Genomic DNA, 17791 nt, shown 5'->3' on the forward strand with positions numbered 1-17791 from the left:
ATGGACTAAAAGTCAGGACTTCATGGGAGGGAAGAAAACAAATATGTGCTATTTCCCCAAATGTTTAATTAATACTTTAAAGTCCTGGAACACAGAAAATACAATGGAGAGAGAGCAGATCTTCAGTTCTAAATGTATGTGCAAACACAAATAAGAAACTACCTACTAGTGCATCATCACAGCAGGTGATATTAGGAGGATTTTTTATACCTTTTGAAATGAAATGCATTATGAAATCAGCATGTGGTGATCATCTTTTTAATGACAGATAGTCCATGTGATGGTTAAATGGTGCAGCCCATATGAAAGACCAATGTTTGAATGCTAAGAAGCCGGTACTTTAACAGACGGACAAATCTAGAAGTGCGCCTCGGTCTCCCCCACCCATGTCTGTTTCCCAGGCAGAAGAGACACATATGGGAAGGTGTGTGTGTTGTGACTGTAGTAGCAGGGGGGCAGGGCTAAGAGTGAGCCGGAGAGAGGGCGAGGGATGTAGGGGGAGGGGTTTGTTTATTTCTGTTGTGTTTTTAGATGGTAGCTGCACCTCCTGAGCCCAGGGGGGGGGGGGAAGAGAAGCAGAGAGAGAGAGAGAGAGAGAGAGAGGCAGAACCGGACAGAGATGATGGAGAACGAGGGAAGATGGTTAGCAGTATGAGTGGTGGTCGAGAGACGGGAGACGAACGTGGCAATAGAGGGAGGGATGGACGGACACACGGACGGATAGAGGGAGAGCGCGCATCAGTCTGCCGCTCGTCGCCCAAACAATGAACGTGCTGTGGTCGCTGCCGGCAACGCATCGTCACGGCAACCGGAGCCAGAGGGGTGCGCACTGAGCGAGAATGGCAGAGAAAGAGAGAAGGAGGTGTGGGGGGGGAGGAGGAAGGAGGAGAGATAGAAAGAGAGAGGGTGTCTTCCCCCCAATAGACAGACCCTTTCTCTGTGTTTGTGTGACATGTGTGTGTGTGTGTGGCCGTTCTCTCTGCCTTATCGTGTGTGTGTGTGTGTGTGTGTGTGTCAGCGGCCAGTTTTCTGACACCATGATCTTCTGTAACCATCTAGGTGAATACAAGAAGGATGAGCTGCTGGAGGCGGCGAGGTGAGTACCAGACTCTGCATGCTCTTTGTTGTCATTTGCTTTTATTCTCCTATTTTGTTGCCTTTTTTTCCTACTTTCCTACTTTCCTTTCATGCTTCTCCCCCTTTTTCCTCCCCCTTGTTCACCTGTTCGGTTCTGTGGTTCCCTCTCATCTCTTGTTTTCATGCTTACTTTCTTCTCTGCTCCTGTTTCTGTTCCCTTGTCCCTCCCCTCCTGCTTCCTCTCACTTCTCTCCATCTCCCCTCTACGCTCCTCCCATTCTCATTTCCTCCTTATTTTATTTCCTCTTTTTCCCCCTTTTATTCTTGATTCCATGTTTGCCCTTCTTCCCTTTTCTCTCTTCTTCGCTCCTTCCCCTTCCCCTCCTCTCTGATTCACTTATTTTTTCTGTTTCCGGTCCATGTTTCTTGTTCTCCTCTCTCCTTTTCTTGTTTTCTTGCTTCCTGTCCTCCCCCTCAGCCTCACTCCTCGCTTCCTGTCTTTTCCTCACGTCTTTCCTGCTTGTTTCCTCCTCCTGATTCCTCCTCTTTTCTCTCATTTCCTGTCTTTTTTTCTTCATTTTCCTCTCCTCTCCTCTCCTCTCCAGTCACTTTGCTGCTCCCTCCCTGTGTGTCAGACTGTTTATCATTTGTTCTTTCTTTACCTCCATCACACACACACACACACACACACACACACACACACACACACACACACACACACACTCAGCTCGTACACTAGACAGGTGTTTCAGATCCAGAGAGCTCAGTACATGTGGGCCCGGGACACTTGTGCATTTTAGAGGTATGTTATGGTTGCAGGCAGTTCATGTGAGCAGTGTGTGTGTCTTTATGTGCATGTTTGTGTGTATCTGTGTGTTTTTGTCTCCTGCATGTGGAAATGGCATAGCTTTCGTTTGGGATTGTGTGTGGGTGGCTGAGCGCTCAATGCCTCAACAGCCTCCCTCCCTCTCCCTCTCTGACTGTCTCCCCCTCTCCCTCTCTCCCAGGCATACACACACACATAGAAGGAAGCAGCTGGCCTAGCATAGCACTACCCCAGTGTATTATGGGGTCAGCAGGCTGTTTAAGTGTGAACTGTGAACCCTGTGTGTCTCTATCACAGCTGAGCCACTGACTGGCTCATCACCAGTGTCATTTTTCAGAAGAATTTCTTCTTATTTTTTACCTTTTTTGTCAAATAACTCCCACACATGGCTTATGGGATATTGTTGTTTTTCTGCTTTATTTTTTTCCTTTTTATTTGTGGCCCAGAAAGCATCCTTGCACAGTACAAGTAGAACTGGTAAAATGCTTCTAGAGAGCAGAGAGAGAGAGTGACTCAATGCATTAACTGCAAAAAAACATTTGCATTAATGGTCATGACATGTATTAAAGACATGTAGTAAACCAAGACGACAAGCACGCACGTTCGATCTGGTTGTTTTCTTTGCTGATCTGGGTCTTCCTTTACAGTTTATTAGCTTAGCTTAATATATATTTAAATGTGCAGAACAGAAGTGAGGCTTAATATCTCTCACAACCTATTTATTGATGATTAAACCTGCATTATATGATTTCTGATGATTTCATTACCTTTTAAGTTGACATGACTAAACCAACAGTTAGTTAGCAAACACACGACACATCCAGCAGACACATTTTAAGTTTTGTTTGTTTGTCTGTCTTCACAACAAATCTTAGTCCAATATTCACTCTCATTTTATCTTTGGTTTGCTTTCTACTAACTCCTTGGCTGATAATAGCTGCACTGTGTTCACCAGCCAATCTCTGACTTCATGCAAAAGTGTTATGCAGTGCATCAAATTTGTATTTAAAGCACTAGAAGTAGAAAGACTCATCATACAAGATGGCCAGTTTCAGAATAATGTATGAAATATTATTGGATTATAAGCACTGATTCACAAATGTTTATGTTGCAGCTGGTAAAATTGGAGCTTATTTTTTTTTAGCTTTGTGTACTTCTGGATAGTTTGTGCAGTAAAAATCCAATCACACTCACACAGATCTCTCTTCCCGGTCAAAGTTGTGAGCACCATCCTCTGTGGGCCACTGTGGATTTGTGGACATGGTGATTTCACCGAGACTGATCCTGTGGCTGGTGCATTGGATAACTTAAAGGAAGAGTTTATGCAGGGATATGCAAATAAGGACTAATAAATATTCCCATAATGCTGACCTGGTCCTTAGATGTTTTGGTTCTGTCTTTCGACCTGATTCATGTCATTGTTTGTTGGTTAGATACTAAGATGTATTGTCAGTATATCTGTTAAACAGACAAGCACACACACAAACATAGGTGCATAACGTCCTTGTTAAATCCTCAGGATGTTGTTTGCATGGAAATGAAGGCTTTATTGTGTTGGTAGCAGCAGTAGGAGGGGGCTAGTTGAGCAAAAGAAACTTCAGAATCAGAATTACTTTAATAATCCCCAGGGGGAAATTGCTTTTTGTTACACACAGCTCCAAAAGAATAAGAATAAGAATAAGAATAAACTTAAAGGAAGATGCTGAGCAGCGGAGGTAAAGGTGGAGGAGAGGAAACCGGGGATGGAGAGGAGGGTAAAGGTGGACAGCTTGGATGAGGGGGAGAGCAAGAGACAGCAGATAATGGTAGTTGGGGGGAAAAAAACAGGAAGGGTGAGAGGAGAGAGTGAAAGATATAGAAACAAAGAGAAGAAAGGAGAGGCCCAACCGAAAAACAAAAGTAAAAGGAGAGAAGGAGAGAAGGAGAGGAGGGGAACATGCAAGAATAGAAGAATAATCCTTTTCTTTCCATCTGACAGCTTCTTCCTCTACGGCTGTCACGGGGATGATGGTTGGACTGGCCGCTGCCTTGGCAACACTTTCCCGGCGGTCACCCAGTGCCAGGGCAGCGAGCCTAAGAACCAGGAAGCACACATCGACAACATAAACAAAATCTTTACTCCTCGGTAGCTAGGCTAAATGGCTCCTCTCACAGATTGTCTAGCTTGTTGCAGTCAGGTTCATGAGAAAACACACGAAGGCACACATTCACACCCTTCGATCCATCGCTTAAACATTTCTTTATGCCCATCTGTTTCTGCAGAGGAAATTTCTCTGTCTCCCCCCCCCCCCCAGCCTTGAGCTTTCTATCTCATTCGCCCTCATTTTCTCCCCCACACTCTCTCGCCGAGGAACAGTGCTAATCCTCAGCGGCGTTGGATGTTTTCCATCTAATGTGTGTGTTTGTGTGCTTACATTTGCAGGAGTGGAAACGAGGAGAAGCTGATGGCCTTGCTTACGCCCCTCAACGTTAACTGCCACGCGAGCGACGGCCGCAAGGTACGAGCCGAGCGTCTTCACACACAACCGCACAAAACTGTAAAGAGCTCATCACCGGCATTTCGTGTGACTGCACTTCTGGAAAGTCATCAGGGTTAGAAAACCATTACACTGCTGTGTGTAGGCTTTATTTGCCATTTTGACCGGGAAAGTGAAACAAATGCTGTCACTTGCAATCAAATAACTCTTCAGCAGTCTTTAGCAGCCTTTCTTATCTCTCAGTCATTACGATGAAAAGATGGAGACACAAACCCTTCAATGAATAAATTAGCACTCACACTGAGCTATGGCAGTGTACGCTGTGTCAGACTCAGGGACAGCTCTTTTACTGTCCCCGGGACCGAAAACAATGATGACGGCGAGTACTACATTTCAAGTGTTGTTTTTTTGTCTGATTTATTATTTTTTTTCAGAAGAGCATGCAAAAGGTGAAGATGCTCTTATTTTATTAAATTGGTATTCATTCTTTAGATAATGAGTTTTGAAGAGTTAGAGAAGCAGAAGCACAAAAGCGGTTGGGAAGCAAAGCAAGCACTATTTGAGGCATTTGGTCCAATGCAAATAATAAAAGTGTCAAAATAAGACTTAATTTGCTTCAAGAGAGCAAATTCACATCTTACAGCAGCACAAGAAACACTTTATTTATTTTATTATACACATTACAATACTAAGGCTATATATATATGACATGACTTGTGCATTGTTTAGTAAGCTGTGCAGATACACATGTGCAGAGGTAGAGTGTGTAGTAGGGCAGCTCTGCAGGTCTCATTGAGGCTGAATTGTGAATCGTTACGAGGAGTGTATGCATGTCTGTGTAAACAGAAATTGAGAACATGGCATATGGTACAAAAAGACTACAGACTTGTGGTAGTGGGGTTGTAGTCCTTGTGCAGTAGCTATAGTCCAGAGCTCTGGGGGATGGAGAGGGAGAGGAGGAAGTGGTTGTGGGTTGAGTGCTAAGTGCCACAATTATGAATAATTTGCATTTTGTTCTAGTGTGTGCGGGTAGAAACGCTGAGTAACTAGCTCTCATTGGAAACTTGTTCTCCACTTAATTCATCCATGGCAGATCCACGGGAAGAGTGGTTAATTAAGAGCCACCCAAGTGTGGGTTCATTTCCGGTGTGATGCACCAAGCTGATCATATTAAAAGAGGTTTAGTGAACTAGAATGAGCACGACTGAGTATTTCCTGCTGGTCACCTCTGTGTTATGACCTGTTTGTAATTAGCTGTATGGTTTGCTTGCTTGGTTCTTACCAAGCATTAATCAGAGTTTAACAGTCAGCTAATGTCGCACTGGGGAGTGCTGTTAGATTACAGAGTGCAGAGTGGGACTTTAGGGCTTGAAAAATTGCTGGACACGCTAAATGAAATGCCTGGCAACACCAAAAGTACATTGGCCAACAGAGGGAAGTGCTGTATTATATCCTGTTCACTAATAGAAATTATTTTGTGACCACAGCATCCGCTCATGTGTCCTCAGGGAGCCCCGAGCCTCAGTTTGAGCTCTGCTGCGTCACAGCAGTATGCCTTGGCTTGTGACCGATTCACCCCCTGGATGAAAAACCAGATTACTTTATAGTTTTGTGTGTGTTTTCTAGTTGAAGTACTCCTTGTAGTCCACCATATCACTGTTTTCCAACCTGACAGAAATGCAGGCTGCTGCTCGCCCCGTTTCTCCTTGAGAACCAAGCGAGATTGAAGCTCCACTCTGCAGGTTCTGGGTCCTTCATCAGTTCTAGTGGGTGTCTCCTGGTGTTGTACTCTGAACTATTATTCTTGTCAGAGTTCTTAAGCTTCTGAAACAACATTTAGATTATCATGTGGAACTTCAACTCTCCTTCAAAAACCCAAACTGGTCTAGAGCCGTGGGCTTGTAGAAGCACGCTATCGTGGAAAGCTAGTTTCATCTGAGAAATCTGATTGGTGAGAGGCATTTTTCAAAAAACAGAGATTGCTGTATTTTATTGGTCGCTAAAGCAGAGATCGCTGTATTTCATTGGTTGCCATGACAACTGCTGGGGCAAACTAGGGAGCCAGAGGGAGCCTTTTATCCTGTACTCTTGGTAACTGTCATATAAACGCTACAACAGCCTTGAGGAGGCTCTTTGCTATAATTACGGGTACTTCAGTGTTGTTGATGATGCTCAGCTGCAGCTTGTGTCCATCATATCACCATCATGCCCATAATTGTTAGAGAACATCCTCTGGCTATTATCTATGCAGGTGGCCTGCTGGGGATGCGATGCCCCGAGGGAAAACCGTGTAATTTTAAATTCTTCGGAGATGCAGGGGACAAACAACAGTGATCGTTGAGAAACACTGAAATTGAATGGCTCATAAGTAGATGAATGCAACCATGTCCAGAATGTAAAACTTGTGCTCAGACATATTCTGAAATGACCTCTCCCGCACAGTCTGTATTTGCAATGCTCTTTAATTGCTCAGACTGAACGCAGTCATGCACACTAGATGGAATATATTTTCATGCCAGTGCAGTTTCATCCTCGTTATGGTCTCAGAGTAATTTAATGTGGTGATGGGGATTTACATTCCCACTGCTAACAGAAATTATAGAGTGAATTCTGCCTAATAGCTGTAGACGTTAGGTGAAACTTTCCCACTGTCATTCTTGTCCTTTGGCTAAATCCACTGATGGAAATCCAGCGCAGACAATGGATGAATACTACACAAACAGTTATCAGCCACATCAGTCATTATGTCCTAACATGGTCAAATCAAAACACAAAAATCATGTGCATGCTGACAGTAACTGCTGGAAATGGTCATGAGAACTTTTAGTGTTTTTATTTATCTATCTTTTTTAATCCTAGACATCTATATCATTCAGATAAAGTTACTATACACACAGCAGAACATGCAGTGTGGCTCCATGCAGTTCTTACTGTTAAATCCTCCTGTTGTATTTCCACTATTCATTTCCACCTGGACCATTAAAGGCTAAAACCCACCGGGGGCGTCTGCGTCGTGTTCTGGCTGCACCGCGGCTGCTGGATCTGATTTCGCCCACTCTAGTCAATGCTTTAAAACCCACTGGGAGCGCCACGATGCGTCCCGGAAACATCCCAGAAGCATCTCGACGCTCTGAACTGCTAAACATACGCGGCAGTTCTATTTTTGACGCTGGCTGCAGGAAGTTAGACGAACAAACGAAACAACAAGAGAATCTGGTCGATTTTCAAAATAAGTGCAGACTTTGAATCGTATACTCCACCACCACATCAGTACTATTTAATAATCGGTAGCATCAGGCCAGACATTAACCAGCCAGGGGGTTTTTAACTCCATGTTCAACAGGAGGTTCGTCCTGGATGTGGAAAAAACAATTTCACTTTAGTTACTGTCTGTAAGCGACAGCACAACAAAGCAGTAAACACACACAGGAAACACATTTAAAACAACGAAATAACGAAACGTAGCTTGTTTGGACACATTAGAAGCATGAAAATCACAGGAAAATGACAAAATCAACAAGAGCAAGCCAACTGAGCAAGTCAGCTAAGCCGGAGTGTGACGTAGACGTGTCTGGTGTGTTTTTGGAGTAACGGTGACACAACATGCATTTAGACTCTGCTCAGACATTGTTATTATTATGTGAATTAGTTTAGGTAGGTGGTTAAAATGCGAGCATGTATGTACGTGTATATGTATAAAATATAGAATGATCTAACAGAGAGGAAGACAGTACTTAGACAGTGTCTGACAACTGTGTGTGTGTGTGTGTGTGTGTGCTTGCCCCACCCAGCAAATACAGATAGAGTTAAAGCTGAGTGTAAGCAACACACACTTTGTGTGACACCCATAGAAACACTTAATAAATGATGTAGAGTAAGACAGACGACGGTGTTATGCAGAAACACTTTGCAGATTAAATTCATACATACAAAAAAAACAATTACTGACACACAGACAAATCGTTATGAGGACACTAATGATAATCATGGATAAACCAGAGCATGGCAGAATCCTAATGATGGATAATAATGATGCCTCCCTTAAAATTACACGAGCCACTTCATTCTCTTTCTCTCCTCCTCCCCCGCTTTCTTTTCTGTTTTGTTTTAATTAGAAGTGGCACAGGCTCTCGTCTCCCCTCCTCAACCACACACTCAAACAGACGCACAGATCTGGAGCAGAGATGTTGATTGCAGATCCTCTTGGGGGATTAAAAAGTTGGGCTTGTACACAGCGCACACACCCTAGAATAGAAGGAGTGGGCGAGAGATACTATATGGCCAAAAGTATGTGGACGTGCCTGGTGACATATTGTAGTTTTGCTGGTTTGGGCGAGGCTCCTCATCAAGTCAAAACTTCTATATGAGATCCAGAATCACAAGATCCCACACTAGAGCACCAGCGTCTCAGACCAAGACAAATGTGCCGACACCATATTTTGGACAATAGTGTGCTTCCAACTTTGTGGTGACGTCTTGGGGAAGGGCTGTCTTGGCATTATGATGCCAAATGCACCAAAGGTCTGTAAAGAAATGGTTTTCCCTGTTTGATATGGAAGAACTGAGGTCATCAATAGCGTGGAGGCTGTTACAGCAGTATATTAATGATCAGGTTTCTGGACCGAGGTGTTCAACAAACACACATGGGTTTTATGCTGTGTTGTCCCATAGTGTTGACCATATAGTGTGCTGCTCTTTCTTCCAGCAGTGTTTTTCCTTTCACATCTCAAGCATTTTGTTCTCATTATACTGCAACAGCAGTGTATAGGCAGCAGCAGTATAACAGCAGCCTGAGTGTGCATGTGTGTTTTGTGTATGTGTGTGTGTGTGTGTGTGTGTATATATGTGTGTGTGTGTGTGTGCGTTTTCGCGCACTTGGATGATTGAGGGCCTGTCAGAGTGGGATATTATTAACACAGCTGAGTGGAGAGTGTTATCAAGCTGCCTCTATTGAAACCTACCGCTTGCTCCCACACACACACGCACACACATACACACACACGCACGCACGCACACACACACACACACACACCCTCTCTCTCTCTCGCACACACACACACACACACAGACACGCTCATGCAGACATTGCTTCCTTAGGAAAAAAGCCTGTGCTTTCTGACTACCCACTGTACATGCACGCACACACACACACACACACACACACACACACAGAGGCCCCCAGGCTCATTTGTTTTTTTACCTGTTTGTTAATGTTCAACTTGTTTAATCTAGACTGACTGTCAGTAGTCGTGCTGGAAATTTCTGTTTGTTTTTCAGGGAATACATTTCATGTTTTCAACTCCGTTGAGCCCCGTCGGTTGTGAATGTGTGTTTGCCTTTGTTTGTGTGTGTGTTTTGTGAATATTGTGATTTTTTGGATCTATATCTTACCAGGGAGAATCATTGCACCCACTCGCGTCCTAGCTGGCACGGACTTCAAAGGAACAGATAGCTGAAAAGCAAGACCAAGATCCAGATTCGGAGAGAGGGGGAAGAGAAGGGAGAGACTTTCATTGAAGCCTTGTTTAAATGTTGATTATGGAAGCTTACCCTGCTGAGAGCACCACGCTGACTGACGCTGTTTATTATCCTTATCTGGTGGAAAAGCATGCATCTGTAACAGTGAACTTTTTGAGGAATAGATTCTAGTTGATGGTTGACTTGAAGAAAAGACATAGAGGCCCTACAACATAGTATACCACTGGATGACTGTGCTCTAGTTCAGTTTACCATGTCAGTTACTACGATTAGACTTAGCTCATGTAATGGAGCTCCAAAACTGGCAAAATGTTGTTAAAAGTTATCCAGTATATCAAATATATGACTGAATATATCAAAAATAATCACGTTTTGTCAGTTAGAGAATTAGAATGGACACACACACACCAACACAAATCTCAATCAATCACTTCTCTGAACACACCCAGTGCGTTATATCTGCATGAGTAGAAATGGAAAAGGAAGTGCTGCAAGAGGAAACTGGACACATGAACACATGATAGATAAATAACTAGGACAATAGAACAATAGATAGTGTTATAAAGGAAAGTTTCAGCACGCTGGATGTTTCCTGAGCTTTTACTGTATAATAGAACAAGGTTCTTTCCATTCCAGTGCTGACATCTCTCTACTGAAAATGTGCCAACTGGTTTGGAAGCTCTCCTCGATATTAAGCTCTCGTTCGTTGGTCTCCTCTGGTGTCCAGATGAGTCTGCAGATCAGAGTCATGGCTCCCATCTTAGTGGAAGTCGCTCATGTTTACAAATCCAGGTGAACGTGCACAAGGTTGTGGGAATGACTTCGAACTTGACAGGAGATTTTTCACAGCAGCGTCGGTGTGTTTGTGTAAATGTAACCCGATGGCCTGTCAGAGAGAGAGATTAGACTTCTGTTCCTTTGTAACAAAGAATAAAAACATCCAGAGGCGTTTGTTAACTGTCCAGGTGACAGATGGCAAATGGGGCAAAGTTTTGATCAACTTTTCTCAGTGACAAATTCAACGTTTTGCTTTCTTGTAAGTCCATGTTGTTGTCTGAGGAGGATGAAGCAGTGTATGCAGCTGCAGCTTGGAGTTGGCATTGGTGGTAATTCTTAATATTGACACTCTTTTCTGCTGATAGGTGATAGATAATAATAATAAACAATAATAACTTTTATTTATACAGCATCCAAAATGTAGTTATTAAGTGCTTTATATGGTTCAACCAGGCTAAAAAGGTTTCAGGACTGAGGCAAATAGTCGAGGTTAGGTTTCTGGAGTGCCCAGCTAGTGGAGAGAGAGCTATTTATAATAGATGAAACAGTGGGACCAACACTGATAAAAACCTCCTTGAGAAATCTGGCAGGCAGAAAATCGTTGACAAAGGCTTTAATTTGGTCATTGTGCCCTTTAAAGTGCACAGAGAAAGGGCCTCAGAATTATAGAGCCAGGCAGAGGGGTTACAGTGTGGACAGGGAGAGGGGCCTTCAGTGACATGAGCAGTCTGGAGTTTGATTCAAGTTCTTTTGTTTGTGAAGAAGGACGGAACTTGAGGTTATGAGGGTTCGCTGGTATGATGTTAGAGGAACAAGAAATACAAATAAAACAAAGTAAAACCTGATTTGCTTAAGGCAGGACACTGAACTGAGTCAGAGGGGCACAATCAGACGATGTAATGATAAATGAAATAAAATGCTAAGTGGTACTGATGGGGCTGGACATTTGTGACTTGTTGATTCAGAAGATGTTTCATTCTTCCATTAAGTCTGCATCGCCGATGCTTTTGAGATTTTTCAAGCACCTGAAAGCAGTTACCTCAGAAATATAAAACTGTCGTGCTGCAAACTGTTGCTTTCGAGGTGTTTCTCCTGAAGTTACTTTCTGTGCTGCTGAGCTTTAAACTTCCCATGGAGCCCTCAGCTCCTCTGAAAAGTCAGTGTTTATAGCTGAGAGGCAGAGCAGACTGACAGGTGATGGCTGAGATATCAGTGTGAGTGTGTATGGAGAGCAGAAGATGAGAAGACGAGCTGAAGGTTATTTATCTTCCCAAGCTGTTGGCTGGGCTCAGCTGGCTGCACCGTTTATTGTGTATGTGTGCGTGTGCACGTGTCTGTGTGAGTGTCAGTCAGAGGAACGGCACACAGATTAGCAAATATGTTTATTGCTGCAGTCATCTGACACTGGTGATCTCGTTCGACTGTCCAGCCCTGACCTGAGTACCAAGGCAGCTGAAAGAGTCGAGCACAAATCAAAGGGATGTTCCGCTATTTATTTCAACTTTTAGCTCACAATTGTCAGCCTGGGCCTCTAATGAGAGGAGCTTTTTTAGTTTAATGAGTCACTATGATCACATGCACAGGTGGAGGACAGATCGACTGAATCTTTCATTACATCAGTCTTGTTGTTCAAAGATATTAAAAGAAATGTTTGAGAATTTTGAGGTCACATGTATGTGGACGTCGGGGTGCAGAAATCTGAGGACATCGTTTAGATGAATCATAAAATTCAGCTCACAGCAACAACTCGGTGGATTGTTTTAGTTTGGTTTTTATCACATTAGGAATCTTTTTTTTTGATCCATACTAATCTGTAGCAAGATGCCAGGACCCTCTGAGCTGAATACCAGAGCAATATAACCTGACTAATGGAGGAGCTTCAGTAGCTGTTTATCCATCATGGAGCACAGTGTTGTTATATCCGTCCCTGCCATTGTCAGTAATTTACAGCGAGATGTAACAATGAGATGAATGTGTGTGTCAACTCCGCAAGGTGCATTCTGTATTTCTGTCATCCTGCTGATCAACTGTAAAGAGTCTGCACGCAAGTGAAATTTTATTCTTCACACCAGATGTTTATTACTCCAAAGTGCCTTTTGCAAAAAAAAGAGTCTGTCTCATATGAAAGTGACAGACTCATTTGCTGATTGATGCTGAGACCGATGCTGCAGATGACATCGCTGCACCTCTTGTTTCCACACCAACTGTGTGCAAACGGTATATTTATTTATATATAAATATATATATTCAGTTTGAGTTCAGGTACAGACGGCTATTTCTGCAGCCCACTTTTGTCCATCGATTCTTGGTTTTTTGTTTTTTTTTCAAGGAGAAAAAACCCAAACAAACGAAGTAATTTACCATGTTTAAAGAATTCTGTTTTGTTGCTACAAGTGCAATCTGTGGTACTAGTTTAAAGTGACTCAAATCGAATATGTCTTTGTTAGGACGCTGGTTTTTGTAGTATGTGTGTGTGTTTTAAGAGATAAACAGTAGGTCTGGTAGGTCTCACGGGGCAAAGTTCAGGAATAACATCAGAGCTTTACACGCTCGTGCTGACGACTCCGAACAAAATGGTCCAAATGTGGCCGTTCACCCTCCCAGATACATCATGTCTCGTTGCTACGGCAACTGCTGACAGCTAGCAGTCACCGTTGTCATGGGAACAGCTTGTCAGGCTCCTAAAGGGAATAGGAAGACGGAGAGGGGGAAAGAGAGAAGGATGTTAGAAAGGTTAAAGAAAAATGGAGACGCGTAACAAGGAAGGAGCTAACGCTGCTGCAGATTACACACAGCATGTGGTTTCACATATGGTGTGTTAAATATAAACGTGGGATTGATATTTTTGATAGTCTGACTCATTTGTTTCCGAGACAGTTGTGTTTGCTGTTAAATCTAATCTATTTTGTAATGTGAGGAGACTGCTCGCATCCCTTTGCAGCCATCAGTCGGATGCACAGTGTTTCTGTGCAGGCAGAAAGGATAAATAAAAAAAAAAACAGCTACCAAGGGAAGTCAGAAAGAAAAGATTAGTGTTTTCCATTTTGGCTTGAACATACCCTCGGCATCTCTCCTCGCTTCCTGCTTCCTTCATTTTCCTCCAATATTTTCCTCCTTCATGTCCTTCCCCTCCTCCACTCCTGACTCCTCTCCGCCCCACTGAAAGGCTTTTAGGTGATTAAAACACAACAGAGTGCGTTTTTTTTATCGCTATTGTTCACTTTCAGTCTGCCGCTGTGAGTGCTGACTGCACATGTTTGAAATATCGTCTACTAGATTTTTCACTTTAGGACAATATATTGTTTTGAGTCTCAGTGGACTTCATGGAAAGAAACACCAGCAGATGAAGGAATCTAGCACCAACAACAAAAACTACCTCTTACTAATAACTGGGCTTAACTCGTCAACTGTCACTCTACTTTCATTTACTTGCTAAAGCAGAGTGACTGTTGAGGAGGTAAACCCAGTTATTAGTTAGATGAAGGCTTTGTTCTTGGTGACCGTGTCCTTCGGCTGCTGAATTGGATACTCCATGCATGCAAGCACAGACTCAAAGAAAACCTTATTAGCAGGAAAAAACCCCAAAACAAACAACAAAATCTGTTGCTTGGGGTTTTAAAAAAGCAAATAGATGCTAAGTCCTGCACTTTAAATAAATAGTTCAACAAAGGAAATACAGTTTTTTGCTTTCTTTCCAAGTTAGATAAGATCGACAGCCTTCATGTCTTTAAGTGCATCAGTAAGCAGAGCCAGCACTTGACTGATGAATTTTTTGTCAAATTTCAGTGTCATAAACTATCCAAACCATGCTGATGTTAAGCAGGTATAATATTTACCATGCTGATGTTAAGCAGGTATAATATTTACCATGCTGATGTTAAGCAGGTATAATATTTACCATGCTGACTGTTTTAGTGATGGCATGTTAAAATGTGCTAATTAGGACAAACCACGAACTACAACTGAGGTTAATGTGAATGTTGTTACACAAAAAAAGTGTCCTTGAATATGTGAAGTACCACTCATGTGCCAGATGTTAGTATTTCTGGGTAATGTAAATTATTGTTATTACCACAAGCCTGTAAATAAAGAGTAAAAACTGCTCAACATATTTTTAAACTAAATGCTTTCATTCTGAGGTTTATTTTGATGGATGGATGGATGGATATGTACTTTATTTGGCATTTCAGACAATCATGAAACAGCCAGTCTGACCTTCACCACACTTGCAGAAGAAAATTGTGAGCTCATATAAGCACAGGAATATTTAAATATACTCATTTTTGCTCAGCACAGCGAGCCGTCTTTAAAGAGCATTCATTACAAAAAGGTTTTTTTTTCTTTTCCAACATCTGAAGGGTCACTGTTTGGCCTTGCAACTAGTAAAAAATACTGAAAAAAACCTCTTTCATAAATTCAGTATGTTAGAAAACAGCCAGGCTGCAGTGGAGGATAGTTGGAGGGTGTTGGATGGCTCAGATGGATGGCAAATGGGTGACGCTTTTGACTATTTATTGGTTTGTGGCTACCGAGGTCAGAGGATCATAATAATGAAAGTTTCAGCTGGAGCTGCTTTTTATGACTTAAGTCCAATAAGCTTCTATGTGGAAAATCCAATAGAAGACCTATTGAGGCGGCGATGCTGTTAATACGTGGCAGTGGCCTCTCTGTCTCACTGTGCGCACTCACACACACACACACACACACACACACACACACACACACACACAAATATGCATGTACCCGCTCCTCTCACAGGGTTGACAGATTGAGGAGGTGGAGCTTAAACTACCCAGTCTGACCCTGGCACCGACATCAGGATGATGCAACAGTACGTGCGTGTGTGTGTGTGTGTGTGTGTGTGTGTGTAGGTGTGTGTGTGTAGGTGTGTGTAGGTGTGTGTGTGTGTGTGTGAGCCCTAACTGATGACTCACTGCTAGATAAAGGTTTAATGCACAGAGGACCTGATTAATGCTCTACACATGTGTGTTTTTTCTCTGTTTATGTATACCCATAAGTACACAGGCACAAGCAGACACACACAGAACGACACTGCATGTGAAATGAGGATGATGACTAACTGTGTACCACGTCCTGCTCCTTCCAAATGCTGCTGTCACATCCTGTAAATACGAGTGTACCATCTGTCCACCCAGCTCTGCCTCTGCTTCACTGCTGCTGCCGCGTCTCGGCTGAACTCCTGAGTGAGCAGCAGATATCACCAAAGACGATCTATTTTTCAAGATCTTTTCCGATGTCTGGTGAACACCACGCAGGACACTGGCTTAGAGTAAAATGGCCCCTGGAGCTAAAAACCCTTTGGTGAATCACTAATGCCGTTTGTCTTTTTAGTTAAACTTGTTCTGGTTCCAGTGTCGTGTCCCTGTAACCTTTTGAAACATTGCTGCATAATTTCCAAAACAGCAGTGATAATATGAGCATCTGGTCTGTAAAAAGGTTAGAACTCCACTCCCAAATCAGTGCCTTGTAAACATTTTTTTATATTTTCGATGTTGCCAAGGTTTTGCATCATGGCTTATGAAATAATGTTGGAGTCAGACTTTTTATTAAAGAGAAATATTTCTCTGCATGTGACCTGTGAATTACCTTTTTACAGGCATTAACTGTAAACCATCAAAGACACAAACATCAGTGTCAAAGCATACGTGGCGTATTCTGTTAACCATACTGTAGAATTCCTGAATGCTGCCATCACTGTGTGATTTCTGTGCTGTTTTGCTTATATATCAATTTGTGTTTTTGGTAACATTTATAGCACTTGACATCCCAACAAATGCTGGTAAGTTGTTTGCTCATAGCGGCTTGCTCAGCTAAGATTGATGCACTTGTTTCAGAGTTAGTTTGTTGGATGGAGATCGTGCTGATGTTTTGTCATAAGATCTGGGGGAAGTGTGCCACTGTGCAGCCGCATTACCACCACCACCACCTCCACCACCAACACTTGACTTCCCCACAGACATCATCAGCCTGCTGCTGCCCAACAGCCGTGACCTGCTAGTGTTCAGAGCGTAATGGGGTTTTCAGCAGACTCACTTGCATTGCGATGAAATGACCGTCTGCATGATGGGGGGGGATCAATGCACTTTTTGAAAGGTTCGCACCAGGTCCCACAGGGCGATGGCACTGAAAAGAGTCCAGAATTGCTACCTGGCTGACAATCAGCAGGCCAGGCGGTACGGCTGGTTACACTCACATGCTGATGACGATGTCCAGAGACAGATGAGACAGATCTTGTCACACAGGAAAATGTAGCATAGTCTAAAAAGCCATAGAGTGCAGTCACATAAGGAGGAACATGGTCCTGGTAACTTTTAGAGTCAAAGGAAAAAACCAAACACGAGTTATGTCACAATAACTTTTAGCTTTAGCTGGATGATATCTTGTCCCAGAAATAATTGCAATAGACCATTTTATGTCTCTGATATATTTATAATTTAATAGCATAATAATGCAGGTACACCCTTTCAAAGAACAATGAACTTTTAAGTTTTAAGTTTTAAGACATTGGAATTGGAACATGAAAAAAAAAATCAAACATTGTATTGCCCATTTTTATTGCCACTAAAAAGTTGACATACCAACTTGTTCACGTTAATGGGCTTTTTTCTCTCATGCAGCTTAAACCCAAACACTCCCACACCGGAGCCGTGGATGCAGCTTTGGGTCCAGAAGGATGTACTTTCCCAAACTTTTTGGCTGTGATTTTGCAGTTGTTGAGAAACAACACCAATTAGCCCGAAGCAACACATAATCGTCCTTTTCCCCGGTCCGTTGTTGCTCTGTTTGTGTAGAGATGAGAGGACAGAAGCAGTGTGACCACAAAGGACAGCAAAATGTACCTAATCATAGTTTGTAGCTGTGAAAAAAACCCTCAGGCTCTGCAATCAGGTCTTAAAATGGGAGGGAAAGCTGCTGTTTGTTCTGCCATCATGCTGTGGTGGTTGTTGGTGACATCCTCATGTAAACAAACGCACATGTAAACACAGCGGGCTTTATCAAGGTCATGTCAACACTTCCTACTATCGATCGATAACGTAGTTATGGTGACAGGCCTAGTGAGCACCCCTTCTCTCTTAGCTCCCATGGAAATAGTATTAAATATCTGATCAGTCATAAACATCTGCTCCGTGCCATC

At 42.8% G+C, this 17791-nt stretch overlaps 1 protein-coding gene across 1 annotated transcript in view; it reads left to right on the forward strand.

Annotated features, from left to right (window-relative positions):
- LOC139218574 (poly [ADP-ribose] polymerase tankyrase-1-like) overlaps positions 1-17791 on the forward strand; it is a 76562-nt gene that overhangs the window by 27029 nt on the left and 31742 nt on the right. The window contains exons 5-6 of the mRNA XM_070850199.1: positions 1060-1096; positions 4326-4401. Of these exons, the coding sequence (XP_070706300.1) occupies positions 1060-1096; positions 4326-4401 (113 nt within the window). The remainder of the gene's footprint in view (positions 1-1059; positions 1097-4325; positions 4402-17791) is intronic.

Source organism: Pempheris klunzingeri, chromosome 19 (genome assembly GCF_042242105.1).
Source record: "Pempheris klunzingeri isolate RE-2024b chromosome 19, fPemKlu1.hap1, whole genome shotgun sequence".
NCBI classification, from domain to species: Eukaryota; Metazoa; Chordata; class Actinopteri; order Acropomatiformes; family Pempheridae; genus Pempheris; species Pempheris klunzingeri.